This window comes from Fundulus heteroclitus, chromosome 1 (genome assembly GCF_011125445.2).
Source record: "Fundulus heteroclitus isolate FHET01 chromosome 1, MU-UCD_Fhet_4.1, whole genome shotgun sequence".
NCBI lineage: Eukaryota > Metazoa > Chordata > Actinopteri > Cyprinodontiformes > Fundulidae > Fundulus > Fundulus heteroclitus.
The window spans coordinates 37,335,003-37,353,444 of record NC_046361.1 but is presented as its reverse complement, the minus strand read 5'-3'; the positions used below and the strand labels follow the sequence as shown (position 1 = coordinate 37,353,444).

At 43.1% G+C, this 18,442-nt stretch overlaps 1 protein-coding gene across 1 annotated transcript; it reads left to right on the top strand.

The window, feature by feature from the left end:
- Positions 1-1,142: 1,142 nt before the first annotated feature.
- LOC105915840 (microtubule-associated protein RP/EB family member 1) lies at positions 1,143-15,614 on the top strand. The gene is made up of 7 exons (XM_012850082.3): positions 1,143-1,319; positions 4,345-4,475; positions 9,497-9,642; positions 9,780-9,975; positions 10,081-10,190; positions 10,839-10,991; positions 12,469-15,614. The coding sequence occupies exons 2-7, from the start codon at positions 4,355-4,357 to the stop codon at positions 12,511-12,513; spliced, it is 771 nt and encodes a 256-aa protein (XP_012705536.1). The 5' UTR covers positions 1,143-1,319; positions 4,345-4,354; the 3' UTR covers positions 12,514-15,614.
- The last annotated feature ends 2,828 nt before the right edge of the window (positions 15,615-18,442 follow it).

The window sequence follows — 18,442 nt, the reverse complement described above, 5'->3', positions numbered from 1 at the left end:
AAAAATTAAGCTTGAAGGTTCTGGCAACTGAAAACATCACCGCTCCACTCATGATGCCAGCACTTGCACCATCTGGTTGGCCTTCAAGGCGTAGCCGAAGTTTGTAAACTGAAAGGCAAAAAAAGTACCTCCACAGTTCGCCGCTGTCCCCAAGATTATTACAAAACATAATGCTTCTAATGTTTGTTTTTCTTGCCATGATGTCTCAGATCAGTTACTTCCTCACCAACAGACCCCAGGTGGTGAGGATAGGAAACATCTGCTTCACTGACCCTCAACACAGGAACACCACATGGTCGTGTCCTCAGCTCTGCTCTCTTCACCTTCTTCACCCAGGACTGTTCTGCTGTCCACCCCACAGACACAGCGGTGAGACTTTTGATGGACAGGCTGAAGTGCGATTCAGAGCTGAATTTGGTTGGCTTGAAGGATGAAACAGTATAAATTATGTTTTGGAATCATTCCAGCAGAGAAAGTTTAGTGACAACCATGTTTTGATATAATGATGTATTTGAGACACGCTGCTATGGACAAATTATGATCATCTGTCACAGAGCCGAACGGTGTCATGTATAAAGAAAGAAGTGCAATGGAACCATTGAGGCACACCGGAAGTCAGGTCACTGAGACCAATTGATTCTTCAGTTGATACTTCCTGTACTCATTTTCCATTTTGTAATTTCCCCAATGAGTTGTATCAGAAATTATTCTACTTTAACAGGTTCGAACTGTGTGGGTTGAGTATATAAGGTCGGGGAAAATGTCTCAAATGCTTTAAGTATTCCATCTTATTTATATCTGAATGCCTCAGATTTTCCTCTAATTTTAGTCTGATTTATGTCCAATGCAATGTACCTTCTTCTGTAATGATTTATTTTCTTTGATCTGTTCATGCAACAGGATTTTGTTACTGAAATGTGCGATACAAATAAACTCGCCTTGCCTCTAATTCATCACATTTTCTTTAAGCCGTGGTGTTTTTAAGATAAAATTCAAAACTGTAATTCTGTCTTTTTTTATGTCTTTTTTACGGTAAAAAAAAAATACGTATTTTCCTTGCTTTCATACTGCTCCCTTGCGGTGCGTTTTATTGGAGCCGTAAAAAAAGTGACGTTTTCTTACGTCGTGACGTCATCGGCGGCGTGGTTCCGCTATGTTCTTCCGCTGCCGGTAGATTGAACGTGAAACGGGAGGAAAAGCAGAAGCGGCAACAGCGATCCAAGAAAGAGAGATTTTGCTTTTGTTGGGATTCAGAACCACAACAAAGGAAACCGAGAACCACATTGTCCACAGAAGTGCAGATTCTGACCCATTTATAGGTGAGTTTAAATGTTTTTTTTTTTTTTTATTCGGGATGACTTGCGGTAGCGGCCGCTGGGTTAGCCACCAGTTAGCTGAGATGCTAAGCGGCGGTTTGCCGTACCGGGGCATGGCTGGTGCTGGTAAATGCCAAGCTAATTGGTTAAACTGGATCAGGGTTGTAACTTTCATTTGTCACATTCTTTTTTTTTTTTAAATCTAAAAAAAGGAGTTTGGTTTCGGTCTCTTAATGGAGGCTCGGCGGTGGCTCCAGGATGACCGACGCTAACTAGGCGGTGCTCCGTCTGGGAGGCTCGGGTTCGGGGCGGGGAAACGGCTTTCACGCTGGGAGAACCGGGCTAAAGACAACGAACCGGTGCTGGAAACGCCTCAGAGACGCACCCAGAGTTTTTTCCAGCCGACCCAGGGAGAGTAGATGGCGATTTATTCCGAGTGTAACCCGTGCATGAAAATGTCTGTTTGGAAGCTAACTTATAACGGTCGCTAACGTTAGCTTCCAAGTTTCTGATGGCGTCTGGCTAAGAGTCCCCCCCCCCTCCCGAACCGAGGACGGTTCCTATCAGGACAACAATATGGACCCAAACTTCCACCGTTTAGCTAAACTAGCATTAATAAAACGCGCAGCAGCTGTTTATCCGGCTGTAAAACACAGGGCCTGTTCACAGCTGGGTTAGCATCCCGCTGACTCACATACCAGTGGGCAGTGTTTAGCGAAAAATAGGGAAAAACAGAGATTTTTAGAAATAATTTACAGGTACAAACAAGAGATTTGATTTAAATACGCGTTAAATGATGATGCCAAGATCTAGGGGTGGTCTGTGTGGACCTGAAATGTTTCATATTGATCTATTTATTGTAATATCAATAGAAGCGACGATTAAAAACTTATTTCACAGCAGTCAAAGCTCCACACACACAAATGCTGCTGTTAAAAAAACAACCCGTGTTTAAAAAGACAAATAAGAGGGATTTTTGTCATCAAACTTCAAATAGTAATTCAATTTAATCATATTTTCATATGTATTGATGCTCTGATGTTACCAACAGTGAAGATGATCATAGTAGAAAAAATCTGGCATTGCTGTCAGCTTTTTGGATTTTCAAACATCATTAACTGGATTTTTTTTTCCTAACATGTTCAGAAATATTTCACCACTGTGATCACTGCCCAGCCGTACCAAGAGGTTAGAAATGAAATTTTAAAGTCATTCTGTTTGAATTATTTTTAAAGGAGACGTGCTTAAATTCTGATTTTAACTGGAGAGGCTAGAAACCGCCTGTTTACTAATTAGTTAATTTTTGCTTTAAATGTATTTGTAAAAAAATAACTAACCAAATATTTGCTTTCTAACTAAAATTCTGATCCTCTCGAGCTTTTTGGCATCAAAGTGGAATATTCTCAACAAGGAAGAATAGAAAAATCCCAAACAAAACTAAGGATATTCTACGTTCTCCAAAAAAGAGTATTATAGAATAAAAAATATCCTGCATCACAGCGACGGGCAAATAGAAGCATCCAGATACACATAAAGATATTAAAAGTAGGTAAAACTGTGGACATTAAGGTCAGATTAACTAAATAAGTTCCATTTCTGAAACTTTAACCAGCAATAGCAAGCAGACATGTTTGAGGGCTAGCTCATCTGATTGTGTAATCACAAACCAAAGTGATTGGATCAGTAATGGCAGCTGCTCCTGCTCTGATACCATCATACGGACGGTTGTTCGCCCCGGTAGGAAAATCTGCCCTGAATGATCAGACCCGACGGTCGCTCTTCATGCAAATTCACACAATGGGCCACCAACTGGTCCACCGATGTTTTAGGGAAATCACGCGACTATACCTGGGTCACAGGTAATCTACCGACCAATCAACGGGACATTTTAATTTAATCAGTAGCCGTGTTTCCTTCCAATTCTCACGGGAACTTATAACATGTCACGAAAAAGAAAATGTGCATCTGACGTGTTTCCATCTGCTGGTTTATAGGGAATTAACGCAGAGCGTAGTGTCATATGTCGACGTAAACAGGAAGTAGTCGCTGCTAACCAGCACCACAGATCATAAATGGAGCAAAGCTTTAATAAATGTGCAGATTTTCTATATTTCATGGGTGAGGAATGCTCGCGTCTCTTCATCGCTCCACACGTACCTGTTGTTGCATCCAGACGTGTTTTTAAGCGTTACGGGAATATCTGAGAAGTAGGCGGCAGCAGAAACAGCTGATAAGTCATGTGACGTAAACGTTCGCGACATCAAAACTGAGTCGACAAACGTGTGTAATTCGAATTTTGCTGTTTCCATCAACCTTTTCTAACGCGATATTTCAAAAAACTCGACTAGTGATAAAATCATCAATGTGGTGTTCATTAAAGCACCCTCAGAAAATTGTTTATTTTACTTTACAACAATATTTTAGACTTAGACAAACTTTATTGTCATTTTGTATGTACAGAGTGTATACAAAATAAAATTTTGTTGCATACAGCTTATGACAATGTTATGACTACAATTGACACAACACGCTACAGGCTGGGGTTGGGGGCTTTAACTGATATTATTACAGATTTCACCTGTAAGGGCGTGGCTCATGTTGCTTCTCATCCTTGCGCCGACTTGAACGTTTAGCATTTTTATGTCTTTTGGCTCCCAGCGGTTTTGGAACAGAACCTTCTCCCTCGGGTCAGGCAGCAGTTTACACAGCTGATGTGCAGAACGTAAGTTAAAAACCGTCTCCCTGGATGGAAATAAGATTAAATCACTGCCAGTAGACGATGTCCATCAGCAGGAGACGTCCCTTATGGTTTAAACCGGGTTCCTCGGTTCTTAACAGCCGACTGGCTCTGATTACAGACACTCGTGTCGAGCTGAACGCCATGAATGTGTGAGGATCTAGCCCGTCTGACAGCTGCACTCACGCCACGCCTTCCTCTCCAGCGTTGCCGCAGTACGAAGCCGCTCTAAGCTGAAGCGTTGAGCGATCTGAGCGGGACTCCTTGTCAAACGTCTCCTTCTGTCTGCAGGTGAGCCACCATGGCGGTGAATGTGTACGCGACGTCGGTGACCAGCGACAACCTGAGTCGGCATGACATGCTGGTGTGGATCAACGAATCTCTCCAGATGAACCTCACCAAGATAGAAATGCTATGTACAGGTAAGGAGGCGGAGCCTGGGCCGGTGGGCCGGCTGCATCGTCCATCCACAGGGTCCTCGGTCTGGCCCTCTGCTTAGTTAAAGATGAGTTTTAATCAAATCAGCTGCTTTACGTAGTCCATACACCTCTAATTCTTCAGTAAAGTCTAGAAAAGTAAAACCGCAGACAAAGCGGACCCACCTGTAAAAATCCAGGTTTTCTGGTGTCGCTGGAGTTCCCTGAACAGGTCGTCTCACCTTATGAGCGAAGGGAAACCGCCGCGCGTCCAGATGCCTGAGCATCGTAACGGCTGCTTAGGAGAGACTTCATGTTAATGATTTCTAAAAGAAACCATGAGGACCATGTGGAAAAAAGGTGTTTTTAACAGGATGAAATGAAATTGATCTTATAGTAATGAAATAATCTGTTGGGATAGACATGGTAATAACTGCGGAGCTTTTTCCTAATTAAAAATGTTATTGTAGCGTTTCACCATGGAGGACATCCTCCGCCTAATGTTCTTCATGGAGCTCTCACTGCATTTTTATTTCCTTTCGTCTTAGAATCCATTTATTACCAAGGTCCACTTCAGCCTTTATGTCCATTCATGTCTCACCAGGATGTGGAAATAGGTCCTGCTGTTAATGTTGCAGCACTCATCACAGCTCATTTAGAAAACTTTGCATAGAACCCGCACTTAAAGTTACGTTTGCCAATAAATATTCAGATTTATTAAACCCTGAGCACCAGCACTCAGTTTTCCTTGATAGGTCACAGTCGTACCTGAACGGTTGGTACCAGGTTCTGGCCTCTGCACGCCCGGATTCAACCATAAATGGTTGATGAAAAGCAGCTCATGAATGTTACTGAGAGTTAAAATGGGTCAGCTGGTCGTTTTTGTCATCATGGCGCCACGGAGAAAAAGCTAAGAAACTTTGTTAAAATGTCTCTTTGTTGTCCTCCCAGTAGATAACTATGTGACACTAGACAGGCAGCCAACAATAGGAAGAAAGTTCTCCACACAAGACTCGCTTTCCTTGACTTCTCTGAAGAACCTTTATTCATAAATATACAGAAGAAAATAACTAATTACTGACATATATTCCCATGTCTGAATATAACCAGTGCATTCCACGCTCAGCTAGCTTAGCTTCAACACAAAGATATCAGTGACACCTTTTTCTATTCTTTACCCAAAATAGTTTTAAAACATATTAAATGCTTTCTGAATAAAGTAATAAGCACATGATTATTAGCGTTTCAGTCCGATTTTCTAGCTTACGGACTGAAACGCTGCTTTTCCTGGAGAAACTACATCAAAGATAGGTTAAGGTGAGAGCACTAAGTACCTTACGTAATTCACGTATAAATCTGACAAACATGGGATGTCTCATTTTGATTAAATAACCGTTTTTAGCCTGGATTTACTTGGCCTCATTTTAAACTATAACCTTGTTTATTATCTTATTTATGTAATTTATTCACGTCATGAATTTATTCAGTCTTTTAACAAAAGGCAGGACAGTCACAGAGAGGCGTTTATTAAACGTATAAATCTGAGGTAAAAGCAGAGACATCCACATTAAAGGAACCCGTTAAGAATGAAACCTGATTGGCGTTTTAAACCTCTGATGACAGCCGTGCTGTTTTTTAAATTTAAATTCCTCTGAGGCGGTGCGGAGGAATCAGACGTTTCCTGGAGAGCCGCCTCTCTGCGCCGCGCTGCCCTGCAGGCTACAGCACAACGCCACGAGTCCCGCCATCTTGGCCAGGAAACATTTGGTCCCTGAAACCGCGGTTCCTCCTCATTCATCCAGCAGCGCAGCTTTAAGCACGAGTGTTAAAGTGATTTCCTCTCACCGTGTGACAATAATCTGCTGATCTGAGGAACCCGTCACCCGGGCTGGGTTTCATCTAAGATGATCCGATAAGATCCGATTCTCGATATATAGTTCAGCTTGATTTGATTTGACTCCAGTGTTGTTATTTATTACTTTAAAATTAATGCTCAAAGTCATTCAATCAACAAAACCAGTCAAATATTTATGTTGAATTTATTGAACACTGATTTATAATAAAGTGCATTTGGTTCAATGTATTTAACGTTTCACAGAAACCAAAAATTTGCGCAAACGTCTGGTTTGGACAGACGTTTCTAAAATCCTGTCGGCCGTTCCGCAAATTCCTCTCCCTTGCTCTTCCTCGCTGTGAACAGTAACGGCGCGCTGTGATATCGCCCCCTAGTGGCTGGGGGGTATATCGATATTGAAAGCCAGAATATCAATATTAAATAGTTTTTGAAAAACATCGATATTAATTTTTGTATCAATTTTTATGCACAGCCCTACCCGTCCCCCTGGTGATCATCAGGAGAGGAACATGATGGTAGAAAACCCCGACAAAATGTTGTGTTTTTTATTTATTCATGATTGAAGATGGCTTATGGGATTTTTATTTTATTTTATTGAAAGGTCCTTATTTATACTTATGTGTCACCAAGCATGAATGACACAGCGGTTTTGGACGCTTTTGATGAAGTTTATCTATGATTAAAGTCTTATGGACTGAAATTGGACGTCTGGGAGGAATCATGATGCAGTCTGGGTGTAATTCTCCAGTTTTCCTTTTGAGCGTTTATGTGATCAACACTTCATTTCCAACCCAGGGACTCTGTCACTTTCTCTGCCAGCTTCACTTTTATCGGTGGTGAAATTATCTGACAAATCAGAATAAAGGATCAGAGGATGAGAGGTTAAGATGTTTGCGTTGACAGCAAGTCTGCCCTGATGGCCGTTTTCTTCGCGGTTGGCGCTCGGTTGCTAGAGATGAGGTCGGGAAATGAAACCAGAACCTTTTCAGAACTAAAGCCCAGCAGCTGTCCAGCAACTGTTGGCGGTCAGGAGATGCTGAGCGGTCACGTGTCGCAGCGCGGGCGTTTAAGGCCACAGGAGGCGGCTTTATTCTTCCACAGAAACTAAATGCTGGAGCCTTTGCTTCGTTCTGCTTGTGGGAACATTGAGTGACCCGGGTTCTGGTGACTTCTGGGTTCTGGATGGTTCGTACCAGATGAATCTGTGGCGTCCAAACTTTTTACCACGAGGGCCAAAAGTCAGAAGTGACCGCAGGGAGGAGAGGCTTCAGCTCGACAGCTGACAATCTGGGCAGTAATTTAGTGAAGCACGGTCGATATGGAGACAAAGGATCTGCACAAAATGTTTTATCTTCGCCTCGTTTAACGAAACGTAGAGTTTGTCTAGTTTTTAACAAAAAAAATAAATTCTTGATAAGAGCAGATTTGCGTGTTTAGCCAGGTTTAATTAATCCGTGGAGGGAAACCCAATCACTTCATCAAAAGATGTGTTCTAACATTTCCTGTTAAGTGGTCCAGTTCTCCCTAGTATAACTGGCTTTGTCTGGTTAAAGATTTCTCAGTTTCATGTGTTGTGATCTTTAGTGGTAAATCTGTTTATTTTAATCCCCCTTAGTTTAAATAAAAGCGGCATACTTTATTTTATTTTTTAGGCAGGCTTTTGATACCTAAAACCGTGGCGGCTCTTCAGGCTGCGTTGCCAAGTCTGCTGATTATAAGCGACTTTTTAAATTTTTTTTGGAAAACCATTTTAAGACCAGGATTTTATCTTTGGTGTTTACGTGAATGTTTTTTTGTGTTTGTTAATTTTACATCTGATGCTTTCTGAACACGTTGGCACTTAAAACTAGAAACCTCTAGATCCTTTAGGCCTGGAATAATCTCATCTGCACCGTAACCTGATAAAGCTGTTGAAGTTTTTATTGGTTTTGTGTTTTTTAGTTTTTCTTGTTATTCTATGTGGTTCCTTTTTTCTGTGCATTGTTAATATTTTTTATAGTTGAGTAAAGGCTGTAAAACATCAGGATAGGTGTCCTGGTGACTAAATGTGCTGATCATAGAGTATTGGTGTGCTGTGTTGTAGAAAAAGGTCTTTCAAAACCAAAGTGTTGCTAAATGTGGAAGTTGAGAAACAATTAGTTCGTCTACTTTAAAGCTGAGTTGTCCAAAGTTTTGCTCTGGGGCCATTTTCGGCTCCTGGCACGATTTTTATGGGGCCCCCAACTGCGATTCAGGCATAATTTGGCCCCCCCAGCACTGGTGATTGTTGCAGATGCAGACTTTTTTTTATTTTTAATTGGGACAAAATTATTATTAGACGAGTTAAAATCTTCTTCCACTTAAAATGCTTGGTACAACACAAAGAATTCGTCTTTTAATAACCACACTTTTCACGTTCTCTTTAATTTCATAGTTTTATCGGACCACATTTATGCAATTTTTGAGACACTAAAATAGTCTTTGACGTTGATTTATTAAATACAGCAGCAAACCTTTTTAAAGAGACAGGGACCCCGATACCTGTTCTTATTGCTGAGAATTAAATAGAATATTCTATTTGTTTAATACGGTAAACTTGAAACACTGATCAAGTTTTAGATCTACAATGATTGATGCCTCTCTTTCCTACAGGAAATCAGACTAATTTGCTGAATTAGAATATTGCTCGTTCATAAACTGTCTGGCCAAAATAAATAAAGTCACTCTAATGTTTCATTGGACCACCTTTAGCTTTGATCACAGCACATATTCTCTGTGGCGTTGTGTCGATAAGTTTCTGCAACGTCACGTGATCGCCGGTCACCATCCTTCAGTTTTTAATAATAATTTAATAATAATTCTTCACCCAATTCTGGTCGTTTTTGCCACCTCCTAAGATGTTTCCTCTGTTTGATGCGTGCCAATGATGTGACCCTTCTGAAACAGACATACATGGTTGTTTCAGAAATGACAAGCAGCTCATTGCACCAGTTGGGCTTAAATAACTTGTTGCTGAAACATAATTGCAGTAATTATCCAATAGGAGGCTCGTATCAATTTACTTCTCCAGGTGGAAAGTTTTTATTTTTTGGCCAGGCAGTTTATTTATGGAGCAGATAAAAAAAATAGGTTAACAATATGATTTTTGTGTCTTTTATAGATGTTTAAGCTTTCTGTGTTGTTTCCTGGACAGGTGCCGTCTACTGCCAGTTCATGGACATGCTGTTCCCCGGCTGCATTCCTCTGAAGAAAGTCAAATTTGGTGCCAAGCTGGAGCACGAATACATCCATAACTTCAAGCTTCTGCAAGTTGGTTTCAAAAAGATGGGTGTTGACAAAGTAAGTTTCTACTTAGGGGGGCGTGGCGTAGCGTGTTCTCTCTGAGCCGCCGTGGCTAACCGTGCGTCGCGTGTGTCCACGGCTGTATTTACCGTCTGTCAGCAGTCGGCCTGACTGGGATGTCTGTCTTGGTTCAGATCATTCCAGTTGACAAACTGGTTAAGGGGAAGTTTCAGGACAACTTTGAGTTCATCCAGTGGTTCAAGAAGTTCTTTGACGCCAACTACGACGGGAAGGAGTACGACCCGGTGGCAATGAGGCAGGGGCAGGATGCCATGCCCAGTCCGGCCCCCTCAGCTCTCAACAAACTCCCCAAGAAGACCCTCAATCAAGGTGCGGGGGCCTCGTTAGGCTTAGAGCTCTGAGTTTGGATCGAGCAATTAATTCATGCGTAGATTCAAACACAGTCAGTCATTTTCCTGATTCGTCTCTCAACAGCTCCCCAGAAACCTCCAGTTGCAAAAGTGGCTCCAAAGTTGGCTCCTGCCGGCACCAAGAAACCCGGGATGGGAGGAACAGACGAGGAGAGGGCAGAGCTCATCAATGAGGTCAGAGAATACCTCAGCTTTTCATTTTACTTTGGTTCCTATAGTTTTATATTTACATCTAAATATTTAAGTGTATTGTTCGGACTATTAGTCGCTGCGGGATATAAGTCGCATCAGTCAAAACATGCATCATAAAGAGGAAAAACGCATATATACATCGCACCGAACTATCAGCATCAGCGAACTAGTAGCCCACCCGGGCAGCAGACCTGTAAGCTAGCGCTAGCTGCTATTAGCTTCACTGACAGACCCTTCACGGACGCAACGCTTCGCTGCATGAATGCAGCCTGAAACCGTGAAACAACAAACAAACGTGTGTTCAGTCTTTGTTTATAAGTTAATGTTGTAATTAATATTTCAGTTGTACAAGAGCAGCTTATAGTTTTCACAGGTCTAGAGAACCCTCTAGCGGCTATAAACGGTAATGTTTACTACTTGGTTCATGTTGGTCAATATGATTTATCATTTAAATTGGATATATAAGTCACACCTGAATATAGGATCGGCCAAACTATAAAAAAAAGTGTGACCTATAGTGACAAAAATACGGTACCTTATGCTGCAGCCAGCTAATGTTTCTTCAGTGAGCCCATAAAATGCTCTAATTTTAAAATGGCCATCAAAGTAACCAAATCTTTTCCCCAACAGATAGAGATTCTGAAATCTACCATTCAGGACATGGAGAAGGAAAGAGACTTTTATTTTGGTAAGTTGAGGAACATCGAGCTGATCTGCCAGGAGAAGGAAGGAGAGGGCGACCCAACGCTGCAGAGGATCGTGGACATCCTCTATGCCACAGACGTGAGTTTTATTTTAAACTTAACTTTTACCTTTTTTTTTAAATGGATTAAAGTCTGTTTTACCTTAAAGCTTCTTATTCTCACAAATGAATCCCGGTTGTTGTGCCCTTAATCCAGAGAGGCAGGTTGGGGGCAGAGTAAGCAGGTAGTTGTACCGTAGAGCTAAGGCTGTGAAACTGGCTGAGAGCGTCAGTGTTTGTCAGAACTCACAGATTGGACTATTTCTACTCTGATGTTCAGAATCTGGAAAACTAAGTGATTAAAATCACGTAGAAACCCTCGATTATTCTGTATAAAGTCAGAACAGCATTCAAAGTATAATTTAAAGCTTCCTGCCGTTTGTATCAGGAGAGACTTTACACAGGAGATGCTGGTTAACGGTTCTGCTGTTCTAGATGAGGTCCAAATGATCACAGTTTTATGTTTTTGAGCCATCTTAAACAATTCTCCTTTAGCCTTTAGCATGATTAGCTTCACACTGCAAACAATCTTCTCCTGTTGAGGATGTAGATCGACTCTGAGGTGTTTTGTGACTGAGGCCAAAACACTTGGTTCAGCTCTCCTGGTACCTTCTGAAGTCCGCGCTCCATCAGAAACCAGGTTCTGTTTTACTTTTTCCTCCGGCTTCACCCGTACGACGTGTGTGCTGCGTTCACTGACTGGAATAAGATTGGATTCCTGATTTCAAGCTTCTGGTCGTCAGCTGGTTTCCTGGTGCATCTCTGCTTCTAGTGAAGGAACTAGGGTTTTAAAACGAATTGCGTTATTTAATCATTTAAAGATGCTAAATCAACACATTTTCCCATATTGTGCCGTTCTTCTGACGGCGGCGCTGCAGCAGCAGAGACTCTAACATGTCGAGTTCAGCCAGAAAAAACATCTGAGGCCGCCTTTATCGACAAGACAAACGCTGAACTGTTGTTCTGAGCATCTTGTCCTGTCATAAGATGAGAAGACAACAGAAAATATATGCTAATGCTACAAGCTAACGTCACGACACTGACGTTTGAGAGCAACACAGAAAGGCAGCAAACCTCCTGATTCAGCAACAGCGGAGCAGTAAAGCTCCAGGATGACATCAGTGTTTAAATATCAGACCCAATGAGCGGGTTCTGTCGGTCCGGGCGCCTCCATTCAGATTCCGCTCTGTTCGCTGGACGGATCCATGCAGGAAAATGTTAATCTGCTGACGGCTCAAAGGGTGAAGCAGCAGAACAAACCGGAGCCAGGAGCGGGTAGAAGAGACGACCACAGAGAAGGTGTGTGGATGTAGCGCTGGAGGCTCTGCAGACGGCAGGGCTGGAACAGACGATCTCCTCCTGAATGGAGAGGAAGTAAAGTTCCTCCTCCAGACCGGAGCACATGTGACCCGTTAGCTGCTTCGTATCCAGGCTGGAGGGCGCGGCGTTGTGTACGTTGATATCAGCTGCTGGCGTCTCCGTATCTAACCGATCCTCTTTCTCTCTCTGTCTCTGCAGGAGGGCTTCGTAATTCCAGACGCCGAAGAGCAGGAGGAGTTTTAATTCAAGACTGCGAGCAGATTCTCACGCCGATGTCCTGGTATACAACCCACCTCAGAGTCCTTTATCAAGCCAAGGCGGGTCGGTTTCACCTCCGACGCCAAGCCCTCTCTCTGTAATCAACAAAGCCTCTGTCCCCGTCTCCAGAACCCAACCCAGCTCTGCCCTGTAGTCCAGTCCTTCCCAAAAACCACAGCAGCGTGGCTCACATCCCGCTCTTGTTGTGGACTCCAGTGTAAAAAAGCCTAAGCAATGTTGTGGCTGTCCTTATGTGTGTATGTGTGTGTGTGTGTGTGTGTGTTTAAAAACCTGTTTGATGCAAATGAAGAAACTGACCCGGCCGGCCCGCCGCTGCTCTGTCCCAAACTAACCCTGAACGCGCCGCAGCGCTGCAGCCTGTGCTGGCAGAACCAGTCCGGACCGGAGGCGTCTGCAGCAGAACCGGGTGTTAAGGCCAGCAGACACGGACGAGTTGATGGAGTCTGAAACGGGTCCGATCCGACCGCGGGTCCAACGCCACCGGTTCAGACTCTTTCAGCTGCATCCTGCGTCTGCTGAGCTTTACGCTGCCTCTAAAACCATCCCTCCAACCTTTCTGGCTCATTTCCGGACGTCAATGTCCAAATGCGAGTACCGCCCCTGGTTTCCTAACAGAACCGGCGGACTGGACCGGAACATCTTCAGCTTTAGTCTGGGACAGGGCGGCCGTCTGGACCTTTGGGCCTTTTGTCACCCGTCACCCTCGGTTCAGCTATTACTGTCCCATTTTTTTTTTTTTTACCTTTTATTCTCCGCCTCTCGGTTCTGTTCAGATTTCCTCGTATTCCTGTGTGTTCTTTTGTTTTCACGACCCGCCGACTCTCACAAAACCGTCGGGTTTCAAGCTTTTTAAAACGTGCAATTCCCAAAAACCCAGGAAAAAAAGCGTCTTCACGCTGAGCTCGGTGCTGGGAGGGGCGGCCGCTCCCGCCAGCTTCATGAATGAATGGTAGGAAGTGCTGATGAGCAGCACAGCCCGTAGCCTTTAAGCTGGACCCGACCTTTACGTGCAGAACATCCCGGACAAACGGAGCAGCTGCACGACGAACACTGTGAGCCGGGGGACGCCGTCTCCTCACGTCCTCCTCAGTCGGCTTAGGGTTCAGAAAAAATCCTCCGCTTGTCCCGTCGTCTGGGATCATTCAGCGGGAGCAGAACCCATTTTAATCAGATTTATTGGGCTTTCTGGGTTCGGTCGGAGACCCGGTTTTTTTTCAGACTAAATGTAATTTTTTGTCACATTTTTGTTTCTAGTTGAACTAAAACACTGGTGTTTAGTCCTGTTAGTGGAAGCTTTTTTCAAAGGCCTTATTCATAAAAAATGTTTGTCAAAAAACTGTTTTGGTTTTATTTCCTCATTAGTGGCACGTCTCTTTATTTTTTTTTATCTCCATGTACCCGACGAGCTGAATAATGACGCTTGGCCTGTTTTAGTCAGCGCTGTGCAAAACGGTTTAGGCAGGTCTAAAGAAATGCTGTAAGAGATTCGGACCCCGTTTTCCTCCAGGTTCTGAGGCCCCTGGCCCGTAGGTTGTTCCAGACGTCTTGGGGAACCAAGCCTCAGATCGTCCTCTGTTCATGTGATCTCAGACTCCATGATGAGATCAGGGCTCTGCGGGCGCCGTACTCTCACCTCCACCGTTTAAATCGTGTGTTTGGGGGTCTCAGTCCTGCTGCAGAATAACTTTGGGCCAATCGGACGCCTCCCTGATGATCCTGCATGGTGGGATTTGTCTTTAGTAAATGAATCTTTTTAAAACATTCTTAGTTTACAGCATTTTCTTAAACCTGCCTAAAAGTTTCACAAAGTACTGCTTCAGTGTAGATGCACAAAACCTTCAACCAAACCGAATGATGAGTTTTTAGGAATGTTTCTCTGAATAATTTGTGCCGAAGAAGCTCCAAACACTGCCAGGAGAACCAGTGGTTGCTGCCAGGGGCCTTGTGTGTGTTTTTGTTTGTATTTATTGGTACTTTACTAAGATCAAAGCTCGGTTTTCACCTTTCACAACATTTCGGGGGACTGAGGATGTGTAATTGTTTTTTATTCTGGCTAAAGTGGGATTTTTAAGCCCAGTCAGTCTTCTCGTCTTATAATTTGAGTTTTGCTTGTTTATCTGCTGACGTTATTCAAGCTGTAGTTTACGAGCGTTCATCTCCCTGGAAAATAAAAATAAAAAAATCTTTTTAACGATTTAAGTTTTTGAAGGACCAAACACGCAGCCTGAAGGGAGATAATTTAAAAACAAGGTGTGAAACAGCGAAAGCTGCAGTTAAAACCTACCACAAAATGACTTCATTTAGTTAGATTCACCCAATAAAAGGTTCAGAAACCGATTTCATGTAGACGTTTCCACACTGTGAGGCTGCCGTGTCCAGAACGGACAGTAGGGGGCGTCACACGGGGAAACGCATGAGGAGCAAAATGCTATTTGCTTCATGCAAATACTGGCCACCATAACCCGTTTCCACAATGTGACGTCTGTTAGCCTCCATGTGCTTCTAATCGCTGCCTAAGAGGCTCTTTCTCACGTTGTTGACTGACAACGGGACGGTCCTGCAGGAAAACAAGCGATCCGCCCGCCTCTCTGTGGCCCTCGCCTCTTGAGACCCAGAACCGTCTCCATCTCCGTCACCAGGTCTGCATGTGCACCAAATTCCCTTCAGGTTGTTCTTAGCAGCGGCTGCCCACTTCAGGTCTGATCTTCCGTAGTTCGGGAAGGAAAGCACAAACTGTAATAATCCTAAATGTGCAGCATTTTTTTTTAAATTCTTCCCCGTTGTTGGGATTTGCGTGACAGTTTCTATCGTTCTGCTGCTTTTATATCCTCCTCTTGTCCTCTTTAGGGATGTGCATGACTGCAGGTTAACCAACTTCTTCAGCAACAGCCACGACATTAAAACGTTTTTAACTGAAACCGCGACGATCGCTGGTCTTTTTAGGCCGCTCCTAAACAGTTTTTTAGTTATTACGGTAATTTTTTATTTTTTTTGTAATGCACAAATGTGGACGTAACGCCAGAGGCGGCAGGACTTTCTGGTCTCCGTGACTTTCCAAAGTCCCTGAAAACCTGAAAGCGGAGACTTTGCCCATCAGAAGTGCTCTTTGTGATGCAACGTTTTCCACTGTGGCCTTTGAACCAAACCGACCAAGTGCTAATGTGACCTCCTCTCTCTGCTGGAGACATCTGACTGTTCTCTGCTTCACGCCGTTAAGTTTCTCTACCGAGCAGCGTGCCGAGGCGGGTTCTCCTTCAGACAAACCTGAAAGCGCTCCTGCTTGTCCAGACTTCCTCTGCTGATGCTCCTGCCGGCGAGGACAGGTCCGCAGTTCTTCCAGATGCCTGCTGTAGCGTGCCGGGTGCTTTTTTTTTTTTGCTTTCAATGAAATACTCCTGAGCAGAATGAAGAAGGGGGCTTTAAAGGTTCTGTTTGGTTCTGAACAATCAGTGCTGATTAGTGTGTTACACTGTGACCCCCCCTCCATCCCTCCTCTGTCAGGCCTCTCTCTCTCATGTGTGTGCTGTACTCCGCTGAAGTTGATCTTTTTAAAAATCACGTTTTGTACAAACAATAAAACAGTATTTCATTGTCAAAAGGTTGCCTTTTGGTTCTGTTCTGTTCAAAGGAAGAGATGGAAATGTGGCTTTTCTCTGCTGGGAAACACCGAACACTTTCTCTCTAATCTCCTGAAGGACCCTCGTTGTGATAAAGAGGCCGTTTCCTCATGTTAACACCTGGAAAGTTTGTTCAATCATTAATCGGTCTGGAGGCAATACGTTAGCGTTCATGTTCAGATGACAAAACATCCACAGTAGGTAAAAGGTTCACACAGTTGCATTTTATTTCATATTGTCCTCAGTTTTCAGTTTTGTCCTGTAGGAGGCGCCATATAGTCAAAGGGCTTTTTGGACATGAGCTGGTCCAAGAAAGACTGGAATTTGTTCTTATTATTAATTATTCACTAAGACTGGATGGAGAGGCACAGATCCCGTGTTCATGTAGTCCGGCTCTGATCGGAGTTTTAGCAGCTTTCCACATCCTGCACAGCTTTTTTTACTGCACCGATTAAACGCTTTAGATCTACAAACAATTTTTTAATTTCAGACATAAATTACTTTTAAAGCCTTTTAAACCAACCTGGTCCTATGAGGGAAAAGTAGCTGTTGCCTAACTGGGTTCACCCTTGGAGCAACAGTTGCTCGATAGCTGTTTTTAAATCATCTATTTAAACTAGTTTTCTTGTTCTGGTGTTTTATTAGTTTCTCATAGTTTTGTTGTTTTCCTGCTTGCCAGAGCTGGCAACAGTATTTCTGCATTTTGTAAGTTTTTATTGGTGTACAGCCCTTTGGTTAACGGCGTTGTTTTCAAAGTGCTTTATCAATAAAGTTTTATGTTTTTCATAACTGGATAAACTTCTTTCCACATAGTTTTTAGCCCCGTTTAAGGTCTTTTGCTTGTGAGACGACGTCCTGCTGAAGAAACCAAGAGCGTTTAAACTTTTTCATGATTCCATCAATCAGACCAAAAGCCTGAAGCAGGATAGCAGGCCCACACCATCAAACTACCACCACCGTGTTTGAGGGTCAGACTTATTTACTTACATGTAACGAGACATGCACAGTGCCTTGCAAAAGTAATCACCCTCCCCTTGACTTTACCCAGGTTGTTACATTCCTGTTATTTAAATGTTTTACATTCTTGTTTCATGTGAAGAATTTGAACAAAAATAGGATTGAGTTGATGGAGTGAAATGAGAAAAATATATATAAAAAAGGATAAAAAATAATTGGTATGTGCATGTGTCTTAACCCCCTTTGCCATTAAGCCCCTAAAAAGTTCTGGTACAACCAATTACCTTGAAAAGTCCCATAATTGGTGAAAATAAAGACCGCCTGTGTGCAACCTAAGGGTCGTATTATCTGTCAGGATCAACACGCCTTTCCTGAAAGGCCCCAGAAGTTTCAGCACCACTAGCCTGGAGGCAGAAACACCACGAAACCCGAGGAACTCTCCAGAAAAGTTGCTGAGAAGAATAGCTGAAACCTGGATGTTTCCCCAGCGCACATCAATCAACTTACAATAGAACAAGAGCTGGGTTTTATGGAAGAGTGGCCAGAAAAAAAGAAGCAATTACTTGGTGTGTAAGAATTAGGAAGGCATGTTATGAGTTTGGCACGTGGGTGACTCTACAAATGTCTGGAGGAAGGTGCTCTGGTCAGATGAGACTAAAACTGAACTTTTCTGCCACCAAGGAAAACGCTGTCGGGCCCCAACACAAAGCCCCCAGAATGCCTCCCCACAGTGAAACATGGTGTCGGCAGCATCATGCTGCAGGGATTTTTTATTTCCTCTGCAGGGGGAAGGCCGGTCAGTGGTAATGGCTTCTACAGAAGTACTGAAAAATGATCAACACTGAAAATATTCCATGTGTTTTGATGTATTTCCTGGTGAAAGACTTGGAAACGTATAACATGTTTTAATGTTTTAAAACTACTGATGCAGAACTTTTAAATAAAGTTTTTAGTTTATTTTTTTCTTATTCCATTGTGGTTAACCAGACTGCACTGGTTTACCACACTGGTTTTGCGACTCGAAACTGGGTGTGACGCCAAAACCTGATATGCTTCCACTTTTGTGTTGACCTTAACGCATCGTTAGCCCCTTTCACAGATATGACGCCGTTAGGAATATTAACATCGATATTATTATTATTTTTACAAAACGACACACGGTAATGAGGATTAAATGCTACCGAAAACTTTGGAATGTGTATAATTAAGCCTCGCGTTAACTGGTTTCGAATTTAACGAGTTAAAATGTTAAGCTTTGTAAATTCCGAGCTTTCAGATGGGGCACGTGAACGCGTCCTGCGCTCTGATTGGCTCTGACC